This window comes from Schistocerca piceifrons, chromosome 4 (genome assembly GCF_021461385.2).
Source record: "Schistocerca piceifrons isolate TAMUIC-IGC-003096 chromosome 4, iqSchPice1.1, whole genome shotgun sequence".
NCBI classification, from domain to species: Eukaryota; Metazoa; Arthropoda; class Insecta; order Orthoptera; family Acrididae; genus Schistocerca; species Schistocerca piceifrons.
In genome coordinates, this window is record NC_060141.1 from 1207815 (window position 1) to 1230027 (window position 22213).

Genomic DNA, 22213 nt, shown 5'->3' on the forward strand with positions numbered 1-22213 from the left:
CCGCAACACCAAATCTCGACAATGTCCGTCCTATAACCTTGCTGAACGCCGACTATAAAATTATAGCGCGGTGTATCACGCACAGGTTGACGAACGTTATGCCAAAGGTGGTGAGTGAACATCAGACTTGCGCTGTCAGGGACCGTAACATATTCGATGCTGTTCTGGCGTACCGGGATTGTATCGGATATGTTAAAAGTCACAGGCTCCGGACGGCTGCGATAATGCTGGTCGACTTCAAAAACGCTTTCGATCGGATTAGTCACACCTATCTGCGGCGGGTCTTGGTCGGTTTCGGATTTGGTTCTAAACTGACGACGATGGTGCACAATATTTTAAGGAATGCCACGTCACGGGTTGTAATAAACGGAACTCCCAGTCGTGTTATACCTATTAGCCGATCAGTTCGCCAGGGCTGCCCCTTGTCTATGTCACTCTTCGCTTTGGCGTTGGATCCGCTCCTCCGCTGTATCGCCCAGGAATGCCGGGGCATACGCATAGGTGACGATCAGCTGATCTGTAGAGCGTATGCCGACGACCTCGGCGTGTTCCTCGATCAGCCAGAGGACATTGACAGGTTACATGGTGTTCTGCAGCGATTTGAGAGGGCAACGGGGGCTATCGTTAATCCTCGGAAAACTGTTTTACTCCCCCTTACACCTCGCCTGCGTACTGTTCGCGGCGACTGGTTTTGTGTCAAGCAACGGCAGACTGTCCTTGGTGTCATTCTGACCGACAATACGCAGCGTATGGAAGCTCTTAATTGGCGGTCCACGCTGTATAAGGTCAGGGCCGTTGCGAAACTGTATGCCTCTAGGAACTTGGCGCTCCGTCAACGAGTGGCCCTTATCGACACGCAGATTTTGGCCAAAGCGTGGTATCTAGCACAAGTCCTACCTGTGCCGAAACAACTGGAACGGGCCATTCAACAGGCGGTCTATTGGTTGCTGTGGAAGGGTGACATCTTTAAAGTCTCCCTGGCCACCTGCACCTTGAGTCTGACGGAGGGGGGGCTGGGTTTCGTTGATTTTCGCAACAAATGTGCGGCACTCTTCGTGAAGCGGACTACCGTGGTGCTTGACAAGGGGCCGTGCAGTCCGACGGCTGCTTTATTCCATGCCTATCGCCCACCATCGGTGGTTGCTCCGGTCTCGGTCAGTCATATTCCGTACACGTTGAACTTTGTCCGCCGGTATTATGTGTATAACAGTTACCTGGTGCTCGGTGATGTCCGTGCGTGCAATGTCGGTGACGTTGTGCGCGCTCTTCAGGGATCGCCAAGTAGGAATAAATGGGAGTATCGGCTACCTCAGCACGACTGGAGGATGGTGTGGCGGAACCTTGCCGCCGCCGTTATTCCGCCCCATGTTCACGGAACATGGTATAAAGTGGTCAACCGCACATTTCCGACTAATGCTAAGCTGCACTCAATCGATCTGATTTCTTCGGGAGTCTGTGATGCGTGTCCTGAGGAGGACACCATCGAACACCGATTCGACTGTCGGAAATTCCGTGATGTCTGGGATATTGCGTGTGACATGGTGCGTCTAATCAACAGAGTGGACAGGCGGCAGGTGACAGCTTTGGACGCCATCGTGCCTCAGTGTGCGGCTTATCCGGCCACCAAACGGAATGCAACTCTTTGGATTTTGGGACACACGGTTTTTTGTATTTTCACCCTGAAATTGACTACTGCCGTCGACTTTCTGTCTTACCTGTGGGCGGAACATCGTCTGACCCTTGGTCGACCGGCTTATTCCTCGACTTTCGCCAATTTTTTGCATGTTGCCCTGGCCCATGCATTCACTAAATTGTCACTTACCTGATACGACTACATACCCGATCTTGACATTTTTACCTTTTCTGTCTGATACTACTGCCAATATTCCTCTTGGCGTGTTATGACGAACCCTTGCTTACCAACGGACTTCCTCTCTTGGATAATGATTTTATGGCATGGTAAAGTTGTGTTTCTAATCGGCCGTACATTAACGAAAACGTACACATGACCTACAGTTATGTGAACGGTGTTTTGTCCGTCAAAAGTTCTTTTCTGTTTGCTTTACTTTCTGTTCCTCCTTTATTTCTTTCTTGTTATTTGTTCTTTTCTCGCGGCGGCTGAGGGGGCCGTGTCGCGGTGATCATTTATCACGGTCGGTGTGTGTCTGAATGTGGGACTTTTTCCTATTGCTGTGCGTCGACGGTTGTTTTCTTCTCCATGTACCATCCGTCGACCGTTAGTGGGGACATATTTTCTTCGGACTTTAATTTACTTTCATTTCTCTTCCGGTGGATTCAGTTTTTTGGCGGATGCCACCTGCCTGTTGCTTTGGCAGGTTGTCGTTGCTGTGGATCACTGTCCCGGCAAGCTGCACCGGCGTCCAGAGGCCAATTTTGTTTCTCCTATTTGTACTGAAGTCTGGGCGGCGGCTTCCCTTGCATTTCTTTTTTTGTATTGGAGGATGCACGTTCTTTTCTGTTCCTTGTCCTGGAAGCACACAGCACATACCCACGCCGGCACACCTCGCCGATGAAGGCACATTGGGGGGCCTTCCCCCGCGTCCCTTGCAGAAGTCAACGGCACCTTTTTAGCTGGAGAAGCTCGCCGAGGGATGGCGTTTTTGTAAAAAATAAAAAAAAAAAAAAAAAAAAAAAAAAAAAAAAGGTGAAAAAAAAAAAAAAAAAAAAAGGTGCTGTTGGCTCTATCTCATTTTTTCATTTTTACGTCGCTGCACCTGCCAGCCCTCTTTTCATACTAACTTTCAGGTGTTGACAAAGATGCTTCCACAAGCATTTTGAACTACTGTATCAAACGCAAGATACGAAATTACAGTAATGAACTCAGTTTGAGCAAGAATGCGCGAAGGATGTGTGCTAGAACTCCTTGAAAATAACAACACACTACGAATCGACAGATGAGTTCTGAAATAAGTCAGGGCCTACTGTTTTGTAGCAGTGCTAAATTCCACAATGTAAATAAACAAAAAAAAAAAAAGAAATAAAATCTTCCGTTCTCGTCCGATCACCGAAGTGAAGCAACAACGTTAGTAGTACTCGGAAGGGTGAGCGCCTGGGAACTCTGGCTGTCTTCATTTTTCGCTTTTCAGTCGCTACTCCTGGCAGCCAGCCTTTTTCCATATCACCTTTCTGTTGTGACAAAGAGACTTCCTCAAGCATTTTAAACGGCCGTAAGGTACGAAACTGCAGTAATTAACTCAGTTTGAAGGAGAATGTGCCAACCAAGTTTGCCAGGAAGTCTTTGAAAACGACAAAACAGTACGAATCGGGCGGTATGCTCCGAAATACGGTAGCGCCTGCCTATCGTTCTGCAGCGGCGTACAGCTCCAAGTTCGATTTCTAATCATAAATTTATTCTTTTGTCGTCTCGCCTCCTCCCGCAGACGTTTCTCGCGCTTGTGCTGTCATATGGACCGCGACCCGAGCGGCAGTCGAGCAAAGTCGGGACAAGTCGGGACAAGTCGGGACAAGTCGGGACAAGTCGGGACAAGTCGGGACAAGTCGGGACAAGTCGGGACAAGTCGGGACAAGTCGGGACAAGTCGGGACAAGTCGGGACAAGTCGGGACAAGTCGGGACAAGTCGGGACAAGTCGGGACGGAAGGGGGGACAGGCGCCAATGCACCGCGCAAATTACGCAAATATCTGGAAGCGCGGCGTGTGTCAGCCAGGTGAGAAAGCCTCCGTCGGTCCAGCAGGACACTGCCACACCCCGCGCAGTCCGCCCGCCGCCCGACCGCGCGCGCAAGCCCCGCGCCGGATAACAGGAACAAGGCGCGTCGCCAGCGAGTGTCGGAGGCCACACGCACCAAACGAATGACAGGCGGTGCACCGAGCAGCTGTGTTGTGCGTGTCTCACCTACGTTCGGCAGTCGCCTCTGAGACGCCGAGGCGAGCGCGCACTCCGCGCCACCTTCGAGGTGGAAAGACGAGCTTTGCGTCAAATGTGCCACGGAAAGCAGCGATTGCGTGTGTTGCGAGAAGAGGCGAATGCTTCTTCTGGGGTGCGGCTACAGTATAAGGACGCCAACGGCCATACCATGTTGAATACACCGGTTCTCGTCCGATCACCGAAGTTAAGCAACATCGGGCCCGGTTAGTACTTGGATGGGTGACCGCCTGGGAACACCGGGAACATCTTCGACGCCGTCTGCACATACAGGGACATCATAGCCCACGCAGCAACAACGAGGAGACCCGCAGCCGTAATCTCTGTCGATTTCCACAAGGCTTTCGACAGGATCAGTCACCGGTACCTGCTGAAAACTATCGCACGCCTCGGATTCGGACCAAAATTCGGAAGAACAATCAAGAACGTCATTACAAATGCCACCTCAAAAGTAACAGTAAACGGATGGACTTCCAAGTCAATAAGACTGGGAAGATCCGTCAGGCAAGGATGTCCATTATCGATGGCACTTTTCACAATAGCCCTCGACCCACTACTACGAAAACTAACAGCCGAAATCGGAGGATACAAAATGGGTGCAACAAACATCGTATGCACGGCCTATGCTGACGACATGGGCATATTCATCCAAAACGAAGAAGAACTAGGAATAATCCAGCCTATCATGGAATCCTTCGAAAAGGCTTCAGGTGCCAAAACGAATCCGAGGAAGACAGTGCTACTACCAATAGGCAACGGCAGACTGCGACCAGCGAGACAGTGGTACCGAGTGACAAACAACCATCGGGCACTCGGAGTGGAACTACAGCAGTGCCCTTTGAAAATGGCAGCACAAAACTGGCGCAGCGTCTTGAACACAACGAGAGGGCTCGTGAGGATACACGCGAACCGGAACCTGACGCTGAGCCAAAGAGTGCAGTTAGTAAACGAAACAATCCTGTCGAAAGCGTGGTACATGGCGCAAATACTATGTGCTCCGACGGAAATTGCGCGAGCGATAGGAAGTGCGGCGTACTACTTGCTGTGGAGGCGGGAAATCTTCAAGGTCTCCCAGGCGACGTGTTTCCTGTCAAGGGACGAAGGCGGACTTGGTCTGACTGACGTTAAGACGAAATGCGCGGCACTGCTTCTACACCGTGCGATGAAAATGGCAAACCAGAACAACAACAGTATAACGTCCAGCCTGATAAACCAATATAAACCTGAATCTGAAGAGGCTCCTGTAGACACTACGAACATACCATTCAAGTTGCGGCACATAAAACAGATGGCAATCGACAAGAGTTACATCACCGCGGTCGTTGCCAACCCACAGCAAAGAACGGCGAGGAACATCTACAGCGCTCTGAGGGGGAAGGCAAGAAAGTCCAAAATAGAGACGAGTTTTCCAGACCATGACTGGCCACAGGTCTGGAAGAATGTCTCGGAACGGACACTTCCTGAGCACGCCAGGGACACGTGGTATAAAATCATCCACAAAACAGTGCCGACAAACGAAAAACTGGCACGCATAAAAATGCGGGAATCCCCAAACTGCGAGCTCTGCAACCAGACCGACACCATCGAGCATCGTTTTGGCTGCAGAGAGAGCGGGGAAATATGGGCGGCAGCGAGAAAAATGATCGCCCACATCAACAGAACCGACGAGAGGGCGATACATGTCTCAGCTGTCACTGTCCCGGACGCGAAGCCTTTCCCCAAAGCGAAACGCCTGGCCACAATGTGGATCATCGCCATGACGGCACACGCCATCGTCACGAAACGGCAGACCGACAAGGCGCAGTTCCTCACGGACCTGTGGGAGGAACACAGGAGGGCCAAACAACGCTCCAAGTACCGAGAGACCTTCCAGAACTTCCTGCAGGTCCCGCTGGACGCCGCCTTCCGAGACGCCTTCAACACGACGTGACCGACGCCCTCCCACAACACCCACACCCCAGTCGCTGAGGACGTCGCCCACCAATCCCTCCAAAGCCCCGACGGCAAGAGTGGTGCATTGCGAAAGTGTTGTGAAAATGCGCGCAGAGTGAAAGTGGGTACGTGTAGCAGTGCCAAAGTGAGAGTGACGTGTGCCAAGCATAGCCATACAGTGTCCAGTGCCCAATAGCCAAATAAAGCAGGCAAAAGGAAATGATCAGTTTTTAATTTAGTGCAAAGGATACAAGACGTGTTCCAAGGTAACAGCGAAATGTCAAACAGTGTATTTCATGTAATTAATGTGTTCTCTCGCCATCTCCATTCAAGGTACGTTTTTTTCCCCTCTCTCTCTCTCTCTCTCTCTCTCTGTCTCTCTCTCTCTCTTCTATAATCATTTTTTTTGTTGTTGTTTTGTATGTTTTTTTTTTTTTTTTTTTTTGTTGTTGTCTGTGTTTATTCCTTTGATGTATCCGTGTGTATAGATATAGTTATATACATTTATAAAGTTCGGCGCATCATGCGCCAAAACGTTGCATACCCCTTTGCGATTTACAAAAATTCTAACTTTAGACTTTCTCTGCCCCAAATTTTCCGTGGAACTGTTGCGTCCACTCTCACACAGTACACTAAATAACTTCCCCATTCATCATTTATGCACATAGATGTTCTGGCCCATATTCTCCTTTAGCCTTTGGCAAACACATAGCGAACATGCCAAAATAGGTGTATTCAAATACCATACGGGGGAAAAAAAAAAAAACTTAAAATTAATTTAAATTCAATTTATAAAAAAAAAATCAAAGTAATGCAGTTTCTTTTTTATGTATAAAAAACCATAAACATTGAAGGGAAAAACTTATATAAAGGACACTCAGTGAATAAAAGTGTTGTAACTCAGCCAAGAGACTACTAAAAGAACAATCAGAACTGAAAACGAGAAAATATACAATTTCATGTAAAGATATGTAATTGTTAAAAATTGTAAATAAAAGTTTATATACGTTACAAAAAAAAAAAAAAAGGTGCTGTTGGCTCTATCTCATTTTTTCATTTTTACGTCGCTGCACCTGCCAGCCCTCTTTTCATACTAACTTTCAGGTGTTGACAAAGATGCTTCCACAAGCATTTTGAACTACTGTATCAAACGCAAGATACGAAATTACAGTAATGAACTCAGTTTGAGCAAGAATGCGCGAAGGATGTGTGCTAGAACTCCTTGAAAATAACAACACACTACGAATCGACAGATGAGTTCTGAAATAAGTCAGGGCCTACTGTTTTGTAGCAGTGCTAAATTCCACAATGTAAATAAACAAAAAAAAAAAAAGAAATAAAATCTTCCGTTCTCGTCCGATCACCGAAGTGAAGCAACAACGTTAGTAGTACTCGGAAGGGTGAGCGCCTGGGAACTCTGGCTGTCTTCATTTTTCGCTTTTCACTCGCTACTCCTGGCAGCCAGCCTTTTTCCATATCACCTTTCTGTTGTGACAAAGAGACTTCCTCAAGCATTTTAAACGGCCGTAAGGTACGAAACTGCAGTAATTAACTCAGTTTGAAGGAGAATGTGCCAACCAAGTTTGCCAGGAAGTCTTTGAAAACGACAAAACAGTACGAATCGGGCGGTATGCTCCGAAATACGGTAGCGCCTGCCTATCGTTCTGCAGCGGCGTACAGCTCCAAGTTCGATTTCTAATCATAAATTTATTCTTTTGTCGTCTCGCCTCCTCCCGCAGACGTTTCTCGCGCTTGTGCTGTCATATGGACCGCGACCCGAGCGGCAGCGAGCGGCAGTCGGGACAAGTCGGGACAAGTCGGGACGGAAGGGGGGACAGGCGCCAATGCACCGCGCAAATTACGCAAATATCTGGAAGCGCGGCGTGTGTCAGCCAGGTGAGAAAGCCTCCGTCGGTCCAGCAGGACACTGCCACACCCCGCGCAGTCCGCCCGCCGCCCGACCGCGCGCGCAAGCCCCGCGCCGGATAACAGGAACAAGGCGCGTCGCCAGCGAGTGTCGGAGGCCACACGCACCAAACGAATGACAGGCGGTGCACCGAGCAGCTGTGTTGTGCGTGTCTCACCTACGTTCGGCAGTCGCCTCTGAGACGCCGAGGCGAGCGCGCACTCCGCGCCACCTTCGAGGTGGAAAGACGAGCTTTGCGTCAAATGTGCCACGGAAAGCAGCGATTGCGTGTGTTGCGAGAAGAGGCGAATGCTTCTTCTGGGGTGCGGCTACAGTATAAGGACGCCAACGGCCATACCATGTGGAATACACCGGTTCTCGTCCGATCACCGAAGTTAAGCAACATCGGGCCCGGTTAGTACTTGGATGGGTGACCGCCTGGGAACACCGGGTGCTGTTGGCTCTATCTCATTTTTTCATTTTTACGTCGCTGCACCTGCCAGCCCTCTTTTCATACTAACTTTCAGGTGTTGACAAAGATGCTTCCACAAGCATTTTGAACTACTGTATCAAACGCAAGATACGAAATTACAGTAATGAACTCAGTTTGAGCAAGAATGCGCGAAGGATGTGTGCTAGAACTCCTTGAAAATAACAACACACTACGAATCGACAGATGAGTTCTGAAATAAGTCAGGGCCTACTGTTTTGTAGCAGTGCTAAATTCCACAATGTAAATAAACAAAAAAAAAAAAAAAGAAATAAAATCTTCCGTTCTCGTCCGATCACCGAAGTGAAGCAACAACGTTAGTAGTACTCGGAAGGGTGAGCGCCTGGGAACTCTGGCTGTCTTCATTTTTCGCTTTTCAGTCGCTACTCCTGGCAGCCAGCCTTTTTCCATATCACCTTTCTGTTGTGACAAAGAGACTTCCTCAAGCATTTTAAACGGCCGTAAGGTACGAAACTGCAGTAATTAACTCAGTTTGAAGGAGAATGTGCCAACCAAGTTTGCCAGGAAGTCTTTGAAAACGACAAAACAGTACGAATCGGGCGGTATGCTCCGAAATACGGTAGCGCCTGCCTATCGTTCTGCAGCGGCGTACAGCTCCAAGTTCGATTTCTAATCATAAATTTATTCTTTTGTCGTCTCGCCTCCTCCCGCAGACGTTTCTCGCGCTTGTGCTGTCATATGGACCGCGACCCGAGCGGCAGTCGAGCAAAGTCGGGACAAGTCGGGACAAGTCGGGACAAGTCGGGACAAGTCGGGACAAGTCGGGACAAGTCGGGACAAGTCGGGACAAGTCGGGACAAGTCGGGACAAGTCGGGACGGAAGGGGGGACAGGCGCCAATGCACCGCGCAAATTACGCAAATATCTGGAAGCGCGGCGTGTGTCAGCCAGGTGAGAAAGCCTCCGTCGGTCCAGCAGGACACTGCCACACCCCGCGCAGTCCGCCCGCCGCCCGACCGCGCGCGCAAGCCCCGCGCCGGATAACAGGAACAAGGCGCGTCGCCAGCGAGTGTCGGAGGCCACACGCACCAAACGAATGACAGGCGGTGCACCGAGCAGCTGTGTTGTGCGTGTCTCACCTACGTTCGGCAGTCGCCTCTGAGACGCCGAGGCGAGCGCGCACTCCGCGCCACCTTCGAGGTGGAAAGACGAGCTTTGCGTCAAATGTGCCACGGAAAGCAGCGATTGCGTGTGTTGCGAGAAGAGGCGAATGCTTCTTCTGGGGTGCGGCTACAGTATAAGGACGCCAACGGCCATACCATGTGGAATACACCGGTTCTCGTCCGATCACCGAAGTTAAGCAACATCGGGCCCGGTTAGTACTTGGATGGGTGACCGCCTGGGAACACCGGGTGCTGTTGGCTCTATCTCATTTTTTCATTTTTACGTCGCTGCACCTGCCAGCCCTCTTTTCATACTAACTTTCAGGTGTTGACAAAGATGCTTCCACAAGCATTTTGAACTACTGTATCAAACGCAAGATACGAAATTACAGTAATGAACTCAGTTTGAGCAAGAATGCGCGAAGGATGTGTGCTAGAACTCCTTGAAAATAACAACACACTACGAATCGACAGATGAGTTCTGAAATAAGTCAGGGCCTACTGTTTTGTAGCAGTGCTAAATTCCACAATGTAAATAAACAAAAAAAAAAAAAAAGAAATAAAATCTTCCGTTCTCGTCCGATCACCGAAGTGAAGCAACAACGTTAGTAGTACTCGGAAGGGTGAGCGCCTGGGAACTCTGGCTGTCTTCATTTTTCGCTTTTCAGTCGCTACTCCTGGCAGCCAGCCTTTTTCCATATCACCTTTCTGTTGTGACAAAGAGACTTCCTCAAGCATTTTAAACGGCCGTAAGGTACGAAACTGCAGTAATTAACTCAGTTTGAAGGAGAATGTGCCAACCAAGTTTGCCAGGAAGTCTTTGAAAACGACAAAACAGTACGAATCGGGCGGTATGCTCCGAAATACGGTAGCGCCTGCCTATCGTTCTGCAGCGGCGTACAGCTCCAAGTTCGATTTCTAATCATAAATTTATTCTTTTGTCGTCTCGCCTCCTCCCGCAGACGTTTCTCGCGCTTGTGCTGTCATATGAACCGCGACCCGAGCGGCAGCGAGCGGCAGCGAGCGGCAGTCGGGACAAGTCGGGACGGAAGGGGGGACAGGCGCCAATGCACCGCGCAAATTACGCAAATATCTGGAAGCGCGGCGTGTGTCAGCCAGGTGAGAAAGCCTCCGTCGGTCCAGCAGGACACTGCCACACCCCGCGCAGTCCGCCCGCCGCCCGACCGCGCGCGCAAGCCCCGCGCCGGATAACAGGAACAAGGCGCGTCGCCAGCGAGTGTCGGAGGCCACACGCACCAAACGAATGACAGGCGGTGCACCGAGCAGCTGTGTTGTGCGTGTCTCACCTACGTTTGGCAGTCGCCTCTGAGACGCCGAGGCGAGCGCGCACTCCGCGCCACCTTCGAGGTGGAAAGACGAGCTTTGCGTCAAATGTGCCACGGAAAGCAGCGATTGCGTGTGTTGCGAGAAGAGGCGAATGCTTCTTCTGGGGTGCGGCTACAGTATAAGGACGCCAACGGCCATACCATGTTGAATACACCGGTTCTCGTCCGATCACCGAAGTTAAGCAACATCGGGCCCGGTTAGTACTTGGATGGGTGACCGCCTGGGAACACCGGGTGCTGTTGGCTCTATCTCATTTTTTCATTTTTACGTCGCTGCACCTGCCAGCCCTCTTTTCATACTAACTTTCAGGTGTTGACAAAGATGCTTCCACAAGCATTTTGAACTACTGTATCAAACGCAAGATACGAAATTACAGTAATGAACTCAGTTTGAGCAAGAATGCGCGAAGGATGTGTGCTAGAACTCCTTGAAAATAACAACACACTACGAATCGACAGATGAGTTCTGAAATAAGTCAGGGCCTACTGTTTTGTAGCAGTGCTAAATTCCACAATGTAAATAAACAAAAAAAAAAAAAAGAAATAAAATCTTCCGTTCTCGTCCGATCACCGAAGTGAAGCAACAACGTTAGTAGTACTCGGAAGGGTGAGCGCCTGGGAACTCTGGCTGTCTTCATTTTTCGCTTTTCAGTCGCTACTCCTGGCAGCCAGCCTTTTTCCATATCACCTTTCTGTTGTGACAAAGAGACTTCCTCAAGCATTTTAAACGGCCGTAAGGTACGAAACTGCAGTAATTAACTCAGTTTGAAGGAGAATGTGCCAACCAAGTTTGCCAGGAAGTCTTTGAAAACGACAAAACAGTACGAATCGGGCGGTATGCTCCGAAATACGGTAGCGCCTGCCTATCGTTCTGCAGCGGCGTACAGCTCCAAGTTCGATTTCTAATCATAAATTTATTCTTTTGTCGTCTCGCCTCCTCCCGCAGACGTTTCTCGCGCTTGTGCTGTCATATGGACCGCGACCCGAGCGGCAGTCGAGCAAAGTCGGGACAAGTCGGGACAAGTCGGGACAAGTCGGGACAAGTCGGGACAAGTCGGGACAAGTCGGGACAAGTCGGGACAAGTCGGGACAAGTCGGGACAAGTCGGGACAAGTCGGGACAAGTCGGGACAAGTCGGGACGGAAGGGGGGACAGGCGCCAATGCACCGCGCAAATTACGCAAATATCTGGAAGCGCGGCGTGTGTCAGCCAGGTGAGAAAGCCTCCGTCGGTCCAGCAGGACACTGCCACACCCCGCGCAGTCCGCCCGCCGCCCGACCGCGCGCGCAAGCCCCGCGCCGGATAACAGGAACAAGGCGCGTCGCCAGCGAGTGTCGGAGGCCACACGCACCAAACGAATGACAGGCGGTGCACCGAGCAGCTGTGTTGTGCGTGTCTCACCTACGTTCGGCAGTCGCCTCTGAGACGCCGAGGCGAGCGCGCACTCCGCGCCACCTTCGAGGTGGAAAGACGAGCTTTGCGTCAAATGTGCCACGGAAAGCAGCGATTGCGTGTGTTGCGAGAAGAGGCGAATGCTTCTTCTGGGGTGCGGCTACAGTATAAGGACGCCAACGGCCATACCATGTTGAATACACCGGTTCTCGTCCGATCACCGAAGTTAAGCAACATCGGGCCCGGTTAGTACTTGGATGGGTGACCGCCTGGGAACACCGGGTGCTGTTGGCTCTATCTCATTTTTTCATTTTTACGTCGCTGCACCTGCCAGCCCTCTTTTCATACTAACTTTCAGGTGTTGACAAAGATGCTTCCACAAGCATTTTGAACTACTGTATCAAACGCAAGATACGAAATTACAGTAATGAACTCAGTTTGAGCAAGAATGCGCGAAGGATGTGTGCTAGAACTCCTTGAAAATAACAACACACTACGAATCGACAGATGAGTTCTGAAATAAGTCAGGGCCTACTGTTTTGTAGCAGTGCTAAATTCCACAATGTAAATAAACAAAAAAAAAAAAAAGAAATAAAATCTTCCGTTCTCGTCCGATCACCGAAGTGAAGCAACAACGTTAGTAGTACTCGGAAGGGTGAGCGCCTGGGAACTCTGGCTGTCTTCATTTTTCGCTTTTCACTCGCTACTCCTGGCAGCCAGCCTTTTTCCATATCACCTTTCTGTTGTGACAAAGAGACTTCCTCAAGCATTTTAAACGGCCGTAAGGTACGAAACTGCAGTAATTAACTCAGTTTGAAGGAGAATGTGCCAACCAAGTTTGCCAGGAAGTCTTTGAAAACGACAAAACAGTACGAATCGGGCGGTATGCTCCGAAATACGGTAGCGCCTGCCTATCGTTCTGCAGCGGCGTACAGCTCCAAGTTCGATTTCTAATCATAAATTTATTCTTTTGTCGTCTCGCCTCCTCCCGCAGACGTTTCTCGCGCTTGTGCTGTCATATGGACCGCGACCCGAGCGGCAGCGAGCGGCAGTCGAGCAAAGTCGGGACAAGTCGGGACGGAAGGGGGGACAGGCGCCAATGCACCGCGCAAATTACGCAAATATCTGGAAGCGCGGCGTGTGTCAGCCAGGTGAGAAAGCCTCCGTCGGTCCAGCAGGACACTGCCACACCCCGCGCAGTCCGCCCGCCGCCCGACCGCGCGCGCAAGCCCCGCGCCGGATAACAGGAACAAGGCGCGTCGCCAGCGAGTGTCGGAGGCCACACGCACCAAACGAATGACAGGCGGTGCACCGAGCAGCTGTGTTGTGCGTGTCTCACCTACGTTCGGCAGTCGCCTCTGAGACGCCGAGGCGAGCGCGCACTCCGCGCCACCTTCGAGGTGGAAAGACGAGCTTTGCGTCAAATGTGCCACGGAAAGCAGCGATTGCGTGTGTTGCGAGAAGAGGCGAATGCTTCTTCTGGGGTGCGGCTACAGTATAAGGACGCCAACGGCCATACCATGTTGAATACACCGGTTCTCGTCCGATCACCGAAGTTAAGCAACATCGGGCCCGGTTAGTACTTGGCTGGCTGCCCGCCTGGCAACACGTGTGCCGCTCGCTATTGTGCGTCCCAGGTAGTCGAGGATTACCGGCCGTCGAGCCGTCCCCGCCCGACATCCTACCGCGCCGCGCCCGCGCCCGCCGCCTGCCGGCTCCCGCGCCGCGCCAGCCGTAGCCGTTTCGCCGTAGGCGATCGTGTTTTGTGTTTCAACGATTTGGTGAGTGCTCTACGAAAAAAAAATGGCAACGTTTAATCGCTCAAGTACGACGATTCAGTGCGCGTTTGATCGTGAACACGAACGGCCGTCCTCCTTCGATATAGAGGAGTGGATGTTTCACGAACTTAAAATTCAGGAGGACGAATTAGAGGGGTTGCAGCTTGATTTCACGCTGCTTAGCCTCTTTCTGAAGTTGAAAACGGACGTGAGATGCGAGACGCTTGTAAACGTAAGCGGTGGTGTGAGAAAATTTAAACACAGAGATGGCCGCGTCAGCGATGTAAAAATAACGTACGCCGGACACGGCGTGAGGAACATAAAGGTGTATAACCTCCCCTTCGAGGTGCCAAATGAGGAAGTTGCTCGCTACTTCAAGCTGTACGGTGAGGTTCTCTCTGTAACGAGAGACTTCTGGGGTACCGGGCACCGGTATAAAGTGGACTCTGGTGTTAGGTCCGTCAGGATGGTCCTACGAAAACACGTGCCGTCGTTTATTGTAATAGGAGGACACAGAGGTGTTGTCCAATATAGCGGACAACCACCGACGTGCTCCATCTGCAGTTCGACTGAACACATGAGGAGCAGCTGCCCCAAAAATAAGAGAGTGGCTCAGCTGCCGCGCGAAAACGCGGACAACGCAGCGGAGCAGGCGGCAAGTTACGCCGGAATTTTGTCGGGCCAGAGCCCGCGCGCCAACGACGAGCCTGCCGTAGCGGAAGCAGCGGTGGCTGCCGCGCCAGCCGTGGCTGCCCAGCCGGCAACACCGGCCCCAGCGGCGGCCGCCGCGGTCAGCGCAGGAGAGAAGCGGCACCTGAGCTCCGACTCGGACAACGAGACCACAATGGAGGCCGAGCCGGCGGCCGCCCCCTCCCCCGCCGCCCGGCGGGTGAAGGTTACGCGCGCCGCCGCGCCCGCCCAGCCGTCAGCTGAGTCTGTCACTCACGGCAGCCAGCAGGCCGGGCCCAGCGCAGAGTCCATGCCCACCTCGTACACCGAAGCGCGCGAGATCGCCATCAAGAAGCAGGTGACCAAACTCGCCCGCATCTTGAAGGAGTCCGACGACGAACCCAAGGAGTCGAACGAGCACCCGCAACCGGCGTCCAAAGCCAAAAGGCGGCGTAACAGGAGGCGAAGCCGCAGCAGCAGCTCAAACGACGAGAGGATGGAGACCTCCGACGGGGAAGCGTCGGACATCTCGCCTGAAAACGCGCGAAAACAAACCACCGAACCGGAGGACCTAGTCCTACGGCCGGACCGCCCACAGCAAGTCCAACCCCCGCCTCCACATAGCGCTTAAATGCAGGAACGCTCTGGCTATAACGTCATCACGTGCAATGTCAATAAAATGAATTCGGTTGTGAAGATAGACGCCCTCACGGAGTTCCTGCAGCACCGAGCTGCCGATATAGCGATATTACAAGAAGTCGTCACCACGGACTTGGAACAAGTACCGGGATTCGACGTCTTCACGAACATTGACGCAGAAACGAGAACTGGCACTGCTGTAATGGTGAGGAATGGTATCGACACAGAGGACATCAAGACCCTGACTGACGGCCGTGGAATAGCAATCAAAATAGCTGGGACGTACTTTGTCAACATCTATGCGCCGTCAGGCACAGAAAACAAGAGGGCCAGAAGCCAGTTCTTCAATGAAGATATTTGTGCACTCCTTCCACGCAACAACAGCAATGTTGTGCTGGGAGGCGATTTCAACTGCGTGTCTGCTCCGGAAGATCAAGTCCCGGTACCTAATCTGTGCATGGAGCTGCAGGAACTCCTAAGAAAACTGAATCTACGTGACTCTTGGCGTCTATTATACCCCAACACAACGGAATTCACGTACTTCCACAACCGCGGAAGAAGCAGGCTTGACAGGATTTATGTGACCAGAGAGTTGGCCACCTCTGTGTCACGTGTGGAAGTCTGCCCTGTGATCTTCTCCGACCACTGTGCCTACATTTGCAAGCTCCAGCTGCCAACGAATAAAATATCAGGAGGAAGATCAGCGTGGAAACTTAACACGGAACATCTAAGTGACGCCAAACTACAGCAGGAGATAGCGCTCACACTAGAAGAAAGTTTACAGACGCGACGACAATATCCGTCCACCACACAATGGTGGGTCGCATCTGGAAAACCACACATAAGGAAGACGCTGATAAGGCACAGTGCGGAAAAGGCTTTCTGGAGGAAGAGCACGGCAGACTTTTACACGCAGTGTCTGAAGGACGCGCTCAACTGTCCTCCAGACGACGACCTGCTTCTCACGCGAGTGAGAGGAATAAAGGCGCGACTACTGAATATCAGGCGTCAACAAATGAAAGGCGTCGTCGTCCGCAGCCAGACACACGGCGCCACTGAAGATGAACCTGCCACACTGCACCACCTGCATAGAGAGAGGGAGAGGGCACAAAACAGAAGTGTAAGAGAGCTCAGCGACGAAGCTGGCCGCAAAATAACAACTAGGAGGGACATGATGCGTCACGTAGAAGAACACTTCTCTGAACTCTTCAAGGGAGAGGAACCAGATGACGCAGAAACAGCAAAAATACTACAAGGAACGCGCAGACGGCTGAACGATACCGATCGCGCTTTGCTGACGGAAGCTGTGTCAGAGGATGAAGTCAGAGCCGTCCTCAAAACCTGCGCCAACGGCAAAGCTCCAGGAGCGGACGGATTACCGTCAGAATTCTACGCCACCTGCTGGGACAAAGTAGGTGGAATAATAACAGAAATTGTCAACGAAATTCTGGACGGGAAGGAGATACCACCTCCGTTCCTGGAAGGGACCATCACTCTGATACCGAAAAATAAGGCGCCAAAAACGTTATCAGACTTCCGCCCAATTACCCTCCTAAATGCGGACTACAAGCTCGTAGCGAAATGCGTCGCGGAAAATATGAAGCTCGCCCTCAAAAAAGCAATCAGCCCGTGGCAGACATGTGCAGTGTTAGGCAGAAACATTTTCGACGCCGTCTGCACGTACAGAGACGTTATAGCCCACGCCGCATCCAACAGAGCGACTGCAGCGATCATCTCTGTAGACTTCCAAAAGGCCTTCGACAGGATCGGTCACCGGTACCTGCTGAAGACCTTGGCAAGACTAGGTTTTGGCTCCGAATTCGCTCAAGTCATCAAAAACATGTTAACAAATGCCACGTCAAGAGTTACTGTAAATGGCTGGACATCTACGCCGATAAAACTGGGGAAATCTGTGAGGCAAGGGTGCCCACTGTCGATGGCACTATTCACAGTAGCCCTCGACCCAGTTCTCAGGAAACTCGCTGCCTCCGTCAACGGCTACAAGCTGAACGAAATAAATGTGACATGTATGGCATATGCCGATGACTTGAGCATTTTCGTGGACGGTAAAGAGGACATTGACAAAGTCCTCCCAATAATAGAGTCTTTTGGGAAGGCATCTGGGGCGAAAACCAACCCCAAAAAAACCGTGCTCGTCCCGATAGGGAACGGGAAACTGAGAGAGGCCAGACCATGGTACCAGGTGACCGAGAAATATAAAGTTCTAGGTGTTCAGCTGCAGGCCTGCCCACTCAAAATGGCCGCAGAGAACTGGCGAAACATCCTGAACACCACGAGAGGACTCGTCAGGACACACGCCAACAGAAACCTGACGTTAGATCAGAAAGCACAGCTGATCAACGAAACGATCCTGGCGAAGGCTTGGTACATGGCACAAGTCATGAACGTACCAACAGAAATAGGGAACTCTATAGGAAGCGCTGTATACTACCTGCTGTGGAGGCGGGAAATTCTCAAAGTGTCGCAAGTCACCAGCACTCTCCCTAGAGAAGAAGGGGGGTTGGGCCTGATAGATGTCACGACAAAATGCGCGGCACTGTTGCTCCATCGAGCTCTACAAATGGAGGACAGAAGTGTAGACTGTACCACGTCGTCTCTACTGAAAGAACACCGACCCGATTCCGGGGAAGCGCCGGTAGACGTCAGTAGAATACCCTACAAGATGCGCTACCTGAAGCAGACAATAATGGACAGTAGCTACATCTCATCCACTCTAGCAGTGAAGGAGATGAGAACTGCAGCGAAAATCTATCGTGCACTGAGAGGCAAACAAGGAAGAAGCAGAACAGAGACGAATCTTCCAGACCACGACTGGCCACAAGTCTGGAAGAATCTCTCTGAGAAAGCCATACCTCCGGAAGCTAGAGACACGTGGTACAAAGTCGTACACAACAAGATACCGACGAACGAGCGGCTAGCGCGCATCGGCATGCGTGAGTCGCCGCACTGCGAAGCGTGCAACGAGATCGACACCGTGGAACACCGCTTCACATGTCCGACAAGTCAGGCGATATGGGAGACATGCAGGAAAATGGTGGCACTCATGAACAGGGCGGACCACCGAACTATAGAAGCCACAGCCCTCACCATCCCGGCTGCAAAATGTTTTCCACGTCCCAAACGCGTCGCGACCATGTGGACGTTCGCGATGACAGCGCACGCCATAATCGCGAAAAAACAAACGGACGGAGTGCAGTTCCTCACCGATCTCTGGGAGGAACACAAGCGAGCCAAGCGGAAAAACAACTACAGGCAGACGTTCCAGAACTACCTACAGATAGCGCTGGACGCCGCCTTCAAGGACGCCCTCCGTCCCCACACGCCGCGACCGCCTCCGTCGTCTCTGCCGCCGCCGCCACACCACGCCCCCCCCTAGTCCTCCACGCCTTCGTCGTCGCCGATGCAGACCCTCCAACACCCCCAAAGTGTTGTGTGTTAAAAGTGCGTGCGGTGCAAAATTTGTGCAGTGCAATCACAGTGTCCGCAACGGAAAAAAAGTGTATATATTATTAGATGAGTGCTACGGCTACACACATAGCGCATATCCAGGTAGCGTTCATAAAAATGTGCGAAACATCACCCGCTACGCCGAAGATGACTATGTGAGTAGACTAACAAAAGAAACAACTCTCTGCAATTTCTATCTAATCATGTTAAGCTTACGTAGAATATATTTGTCCACCTATAGAGTTTTTCATTAATTATGTCTCAAATGTGTTCTATATCGCCCTCTCACTAGATTTCTCTCTCTCTCTTTCTCTCTCTCTATCTCTCTCTCTCTATCTCTCTCTCTCTCTCACTATGTCTCTCTGTCTCTCTGTCTCTCTCCCTATCCCGCTCTCGCTCTCTTCCACTCAGCCACAATCTCGTGGACACCTTCGCTATATAAATATATAATGTTCATTCATAAATATTTGTCACTGTCCTTTGCCTCCTAGATGTAAGCATTAGCCAGTAAGACAACTCTAATAATAGTTACATGCCACATAATGGCACCACACTAAAAACTCTACCTAAGTCTAGAACGTAGAAGTATCTGAATTAAACCCATAAAATTAACAAAAATGCAAAATGAACAGGAAAAAAATGAAATATTTTTGCTCCACTGACTTACAAATCAGTGCAACAGTGTAAATCAACCTGCAAATGCACAAATATAACGAAACAGACAATAGCAACAAAGTTACATGTCAGAAAAGAAAAGAAAAAGACTCGATAACTAAAAGAAATTGAAATTGAAAATACCTTGGAATCTCATGACTGTATCTGTTATTTTGTAAATAAAAGTTTATTACGTTTAAAAAAAAAAAAAAAAAAAGGTGCTGTTGGCTCTATCTCATTTTTTCATTTTTACGTCGCTGCACCTGCCAGCCCTCTTTTCATACTAACTTTCAGGTGTTGACAAAGATGCTTCCACAAGCATTTTGAACTACTGTATCAAACGCAAGATACGAAATTACAGTAATGAACTCAGTTTGAGCAAGAATGCGCGAAGGATGTGTGCTAGAACTCCTTGAAAATAACAACACACTACGAATCGACAGATGAGTTCTGAAATAAGTCAGGGCCTACTGTTTTGTAGCAGTGCTAAATTCCACAATGTAAATAAACAAAAAAAAAAAAAAAGAAATAAAATCTTCCGTTCTCGTCCGATCACCGAAGTGAAGCAACAACGTTAGTAGTACTCGGAAGGGTGAGCGCCTGGGAACTCTGGCTGTCTTCATTTTTCGCTTTTCAGTCGCTACTCCTGGCAGCCAGCCTTTTTCCATATCACCTTTCTGTTGTGACAAAGAGACTTCCTCAAGCATTTTAAACGGCCGTAAGGTACGAAACTGCAGTAATTAACTCAGTTTGAAGGAGAATGTGCCAACCAAGTTTGCCAGGAAGTCTTTGAAAACGACAAAACAGTACGAATCGGGCGGTATGCTCCGAAATACGGTAGCGCCTGCCTATCGTTCTGCAGCGGCGTACAGCTCCAAGTTCGATTTCTAATCATAAATTTATTCTTTTGTCGTCTCGCCTCCTCCCGCAGACGTTTCTCGCGCTTGTGCTGTCATATGGACCGCGACCCGAGCGGCAGCGAGCGGCAGTCGGGACAAGTCGGGACAAGTCGGGACGGAAGGGGGGACAGGCGCCAATGCACCGCGCAAATTACGCAAATATCTGGAAGCGCGGCGTGTGTCAGCCAGGTGAGAAAGCCTCCGTCGGTCCAGCAGGACACTGCCACACCCCGCGCAGTCCGCCCGCCGCCCGACCGCGCGCGCAAGCCCCGCGCCGGATAACAGGAACAAGGCGCGTCGCCAGCGAGTGTCGGAGGCCACACGCACCAAACGAATGACAGGCGGTGCACCGAGCAGCTGTGTTGTGCGTGTCTCACCTACGTTCGGCAGTCGCCTCTGAGACGCCGAGGCGAGCGCGCACTCCGCGCCACCTTCGAGGTGGAAAGACGAGCTTTGCGTCAAATGTGCCACGGAAAGCAGCGATTGCGTGTGTTGCGAGAAGAGGCGAATGCTTCTTCTGGGGTGCGGCTACAGTATAAGGACGCCAACGGCCATACCATGTTGAATACACCGGTTCTCGTCCGATCACCGAAGTTAAGCAACATCGGGCCCGGTTAGTACTTGGATGGGTGACCGCCTGGGAACACCGGGTGCTGTTGGCTCTATCTCATTTTTTCATTTTTACGTCGCTGCACCTGCCAGCCCTCTTTTCATACTAACTTTCAGGTGTTGACAAAGATGCTTCCACAAGCATTTTGAACTACTGTATCAAACGCAAGATACGAAATTACAGTAATGAACTCAGTTTGAGCAAGAATGCGCGAAGGATGTGTGCTAGAACTCCTTGAAAATAACAACACACTACGAATCGACAGATGAGTTCTGAAATAAGTCAGGGCCTACTGTTTTGTAGCAGTGCTAAATTCCACAATGTAAATAAACAAAAAAAAAAAAAAGAAATAAAATCTTCCGTTCTCGTCCGATCACCGAAGTGAAGCAACAACGTTAGTAGTACTCGGAAGGGTGAGCGCCTGGGAACTCTGGCTGTCTTCATTTTTCGCTTTTCAGTCGCTACTCCTGGCAGCCAGCCTTTTTCCATATCACCTTTCTGTTGTGACAAAGAGACTTCCTCAAGCATTTTAAACGGCCGTAAGGTACGAAACTGCAGTAATTAACTCAGTTTGAAGGAGAATGTGCCAACCAAGTTTGCCAGGAAGTCTTTGAAAACGACAAAACAGTACGAATCGGGCGGTATGCTCCGAAATACGGTAGCGCCTGCCTATCGTTCTGCAGCGGCGTACAGCTCCAAGTTCGATTTCTAATCATAAATTTATTCTTTTGTCGTCTCGCCTCCTCCCGCAGACGTTTCTCGCGCTTGTGCTGTCATATGGACCGCGACCCGAGCGGCAGCGAGCGGCAGTCGGGACAAGTCGGGACAAGTCGGGACGGAAGGGGGGACAGGCGCCAATGCACCGCGCAAATTACGCAAATATCTGGAAGCGCGGCGTGTGTCAGCCAGGTGAGAAAGCCTCCGTCGGTCCAGCAGGACACTGCCACACCCCGCGCAGTCCGCCCGCCGCCCGACCGCGCGCGCAAGCCCCGCGCCGGATAACAGGAACAAGGCGCGTCGCCAGCGAGTGTCGGAGGCCACACGCACCAAACGAATGACAGGCGGTGCACCGAGCAGCTGTGTTGTGCGTGTCTCACCTACGTTCGGCAGTCGCCTCTGAGACGCCGAGGCGAGCGCGCACTCCGCGCCACCTTCGAGGTGGAAAGACGAGCTTTGCGTCAAATGTGCCACGGAAAGCAGCGATTGCGTGTGTTGCGAGAAGAGGCGAATGCTTCTTCTGGGGTGCGGCTACAGTATAAGGACGCCAACGGCCATACCATGTTGAATACACCGGTTCTCGTCCGATCACCGAAGTTAAGCAACATCGGGCCCGGTTAGTACTTGGATGGGTGACCGCCTGGGAACACCGGGTGCTGTTGGCTCTATCTCATTTTTTCATTT

At 51.1% G+C, this 22213-nt stretch overlaps 1 protein-coding gene, 6 non-coding genes and 2 pseudogenes across 7 annotated transcripts in view; all 9 read left to right on the forward strand.

Moving 5' to 3' along the window:
• Nucleotides 1–4042: 4042 nt before the first annotated feature.
• Nucleotides 4043–4163, forward strand: LOC124796605 (annotated as a pseudogene).
• A 3925-nt stretch (nucleotides 4164–8088) lies between these two features.
• Nucleotides 8089–8207, forward strand: LOC124796591. The gene has a single exon (XR_007016799.1). It is a non-coding gene; the product is annotated as a 5S ribosomal RNA (ribosomal RNA).
• Nucleotides 8208–9499: 1292 nt separating this feature from the next.
• LOC124796592 lies at nucleotides 9500–9618 on the forward strand. The gene has a single exon (XR_007016800.1). It is a non-coding gene; the product is annotated as a 5S ribosomal RNA (ribosomal RNA).
• Nucleotides 9619–10830: 1212 nt separating this feature from the next.
• Nucleotides 10831–10949, forward strand: LOC124796913. The gene has a single exon (XR_007016842.1). It is a non-coding gene; the product is annotated as a 5S ribosomal RNA (ribosomal RNA).
• A 1321-nt stretch (nucleotides 10950–12270) lies between these two features.
• Nucleotides 12271–12389, forward strand: LOC124797063. Its single transcript, XR_007016876.1, has one exon. It is a non-coding gene; the product is annotated as a 5S ribosomal RNA (ribosomal RNA).
• A 1211-nt stretch (nucleotides 12390–13600) lies between these two features.
• On the forward strand, nucleotides 13601–13718 carry LOC124796626 (annotated as a pseudogene).
• Nucleotides 13719–16196: 2478 nt separating this feature from the next.
• The window catches only part of LOC124794834 (wiskott-Aldrich syndrome protein homolog 1-like), a 36357-nt gene continuing 30340 nt past the window's right edge, over nucleotides 16197–22213 (forward strand). Inside the window, exon 1 of the mRNA XM_047258498.1 lies at nucleotides 16197–16592. Coding sequence (XP_047114454.1) covers nucleotides 16197–16592 — 396 coding nt within the window. The remainder of the gene's footprint in view (nucleotides 16593–22213) is intronic.
• Nucleotides 20746–20864, forward strand: LOC124796534. The gene has a single exon (XR_007016779.1). It is a non-coding gene; the product is annotated as a 5S ribosomal RNA (ribosomal RNA).
• Nucleotides 22076–22194, forward strand: LOC124796585. Its single transcript, XR_007016793.1, has one exon. It is a non-coding gene; the product is annotated as a 5S ribosomal RNA (ribosomal RNA).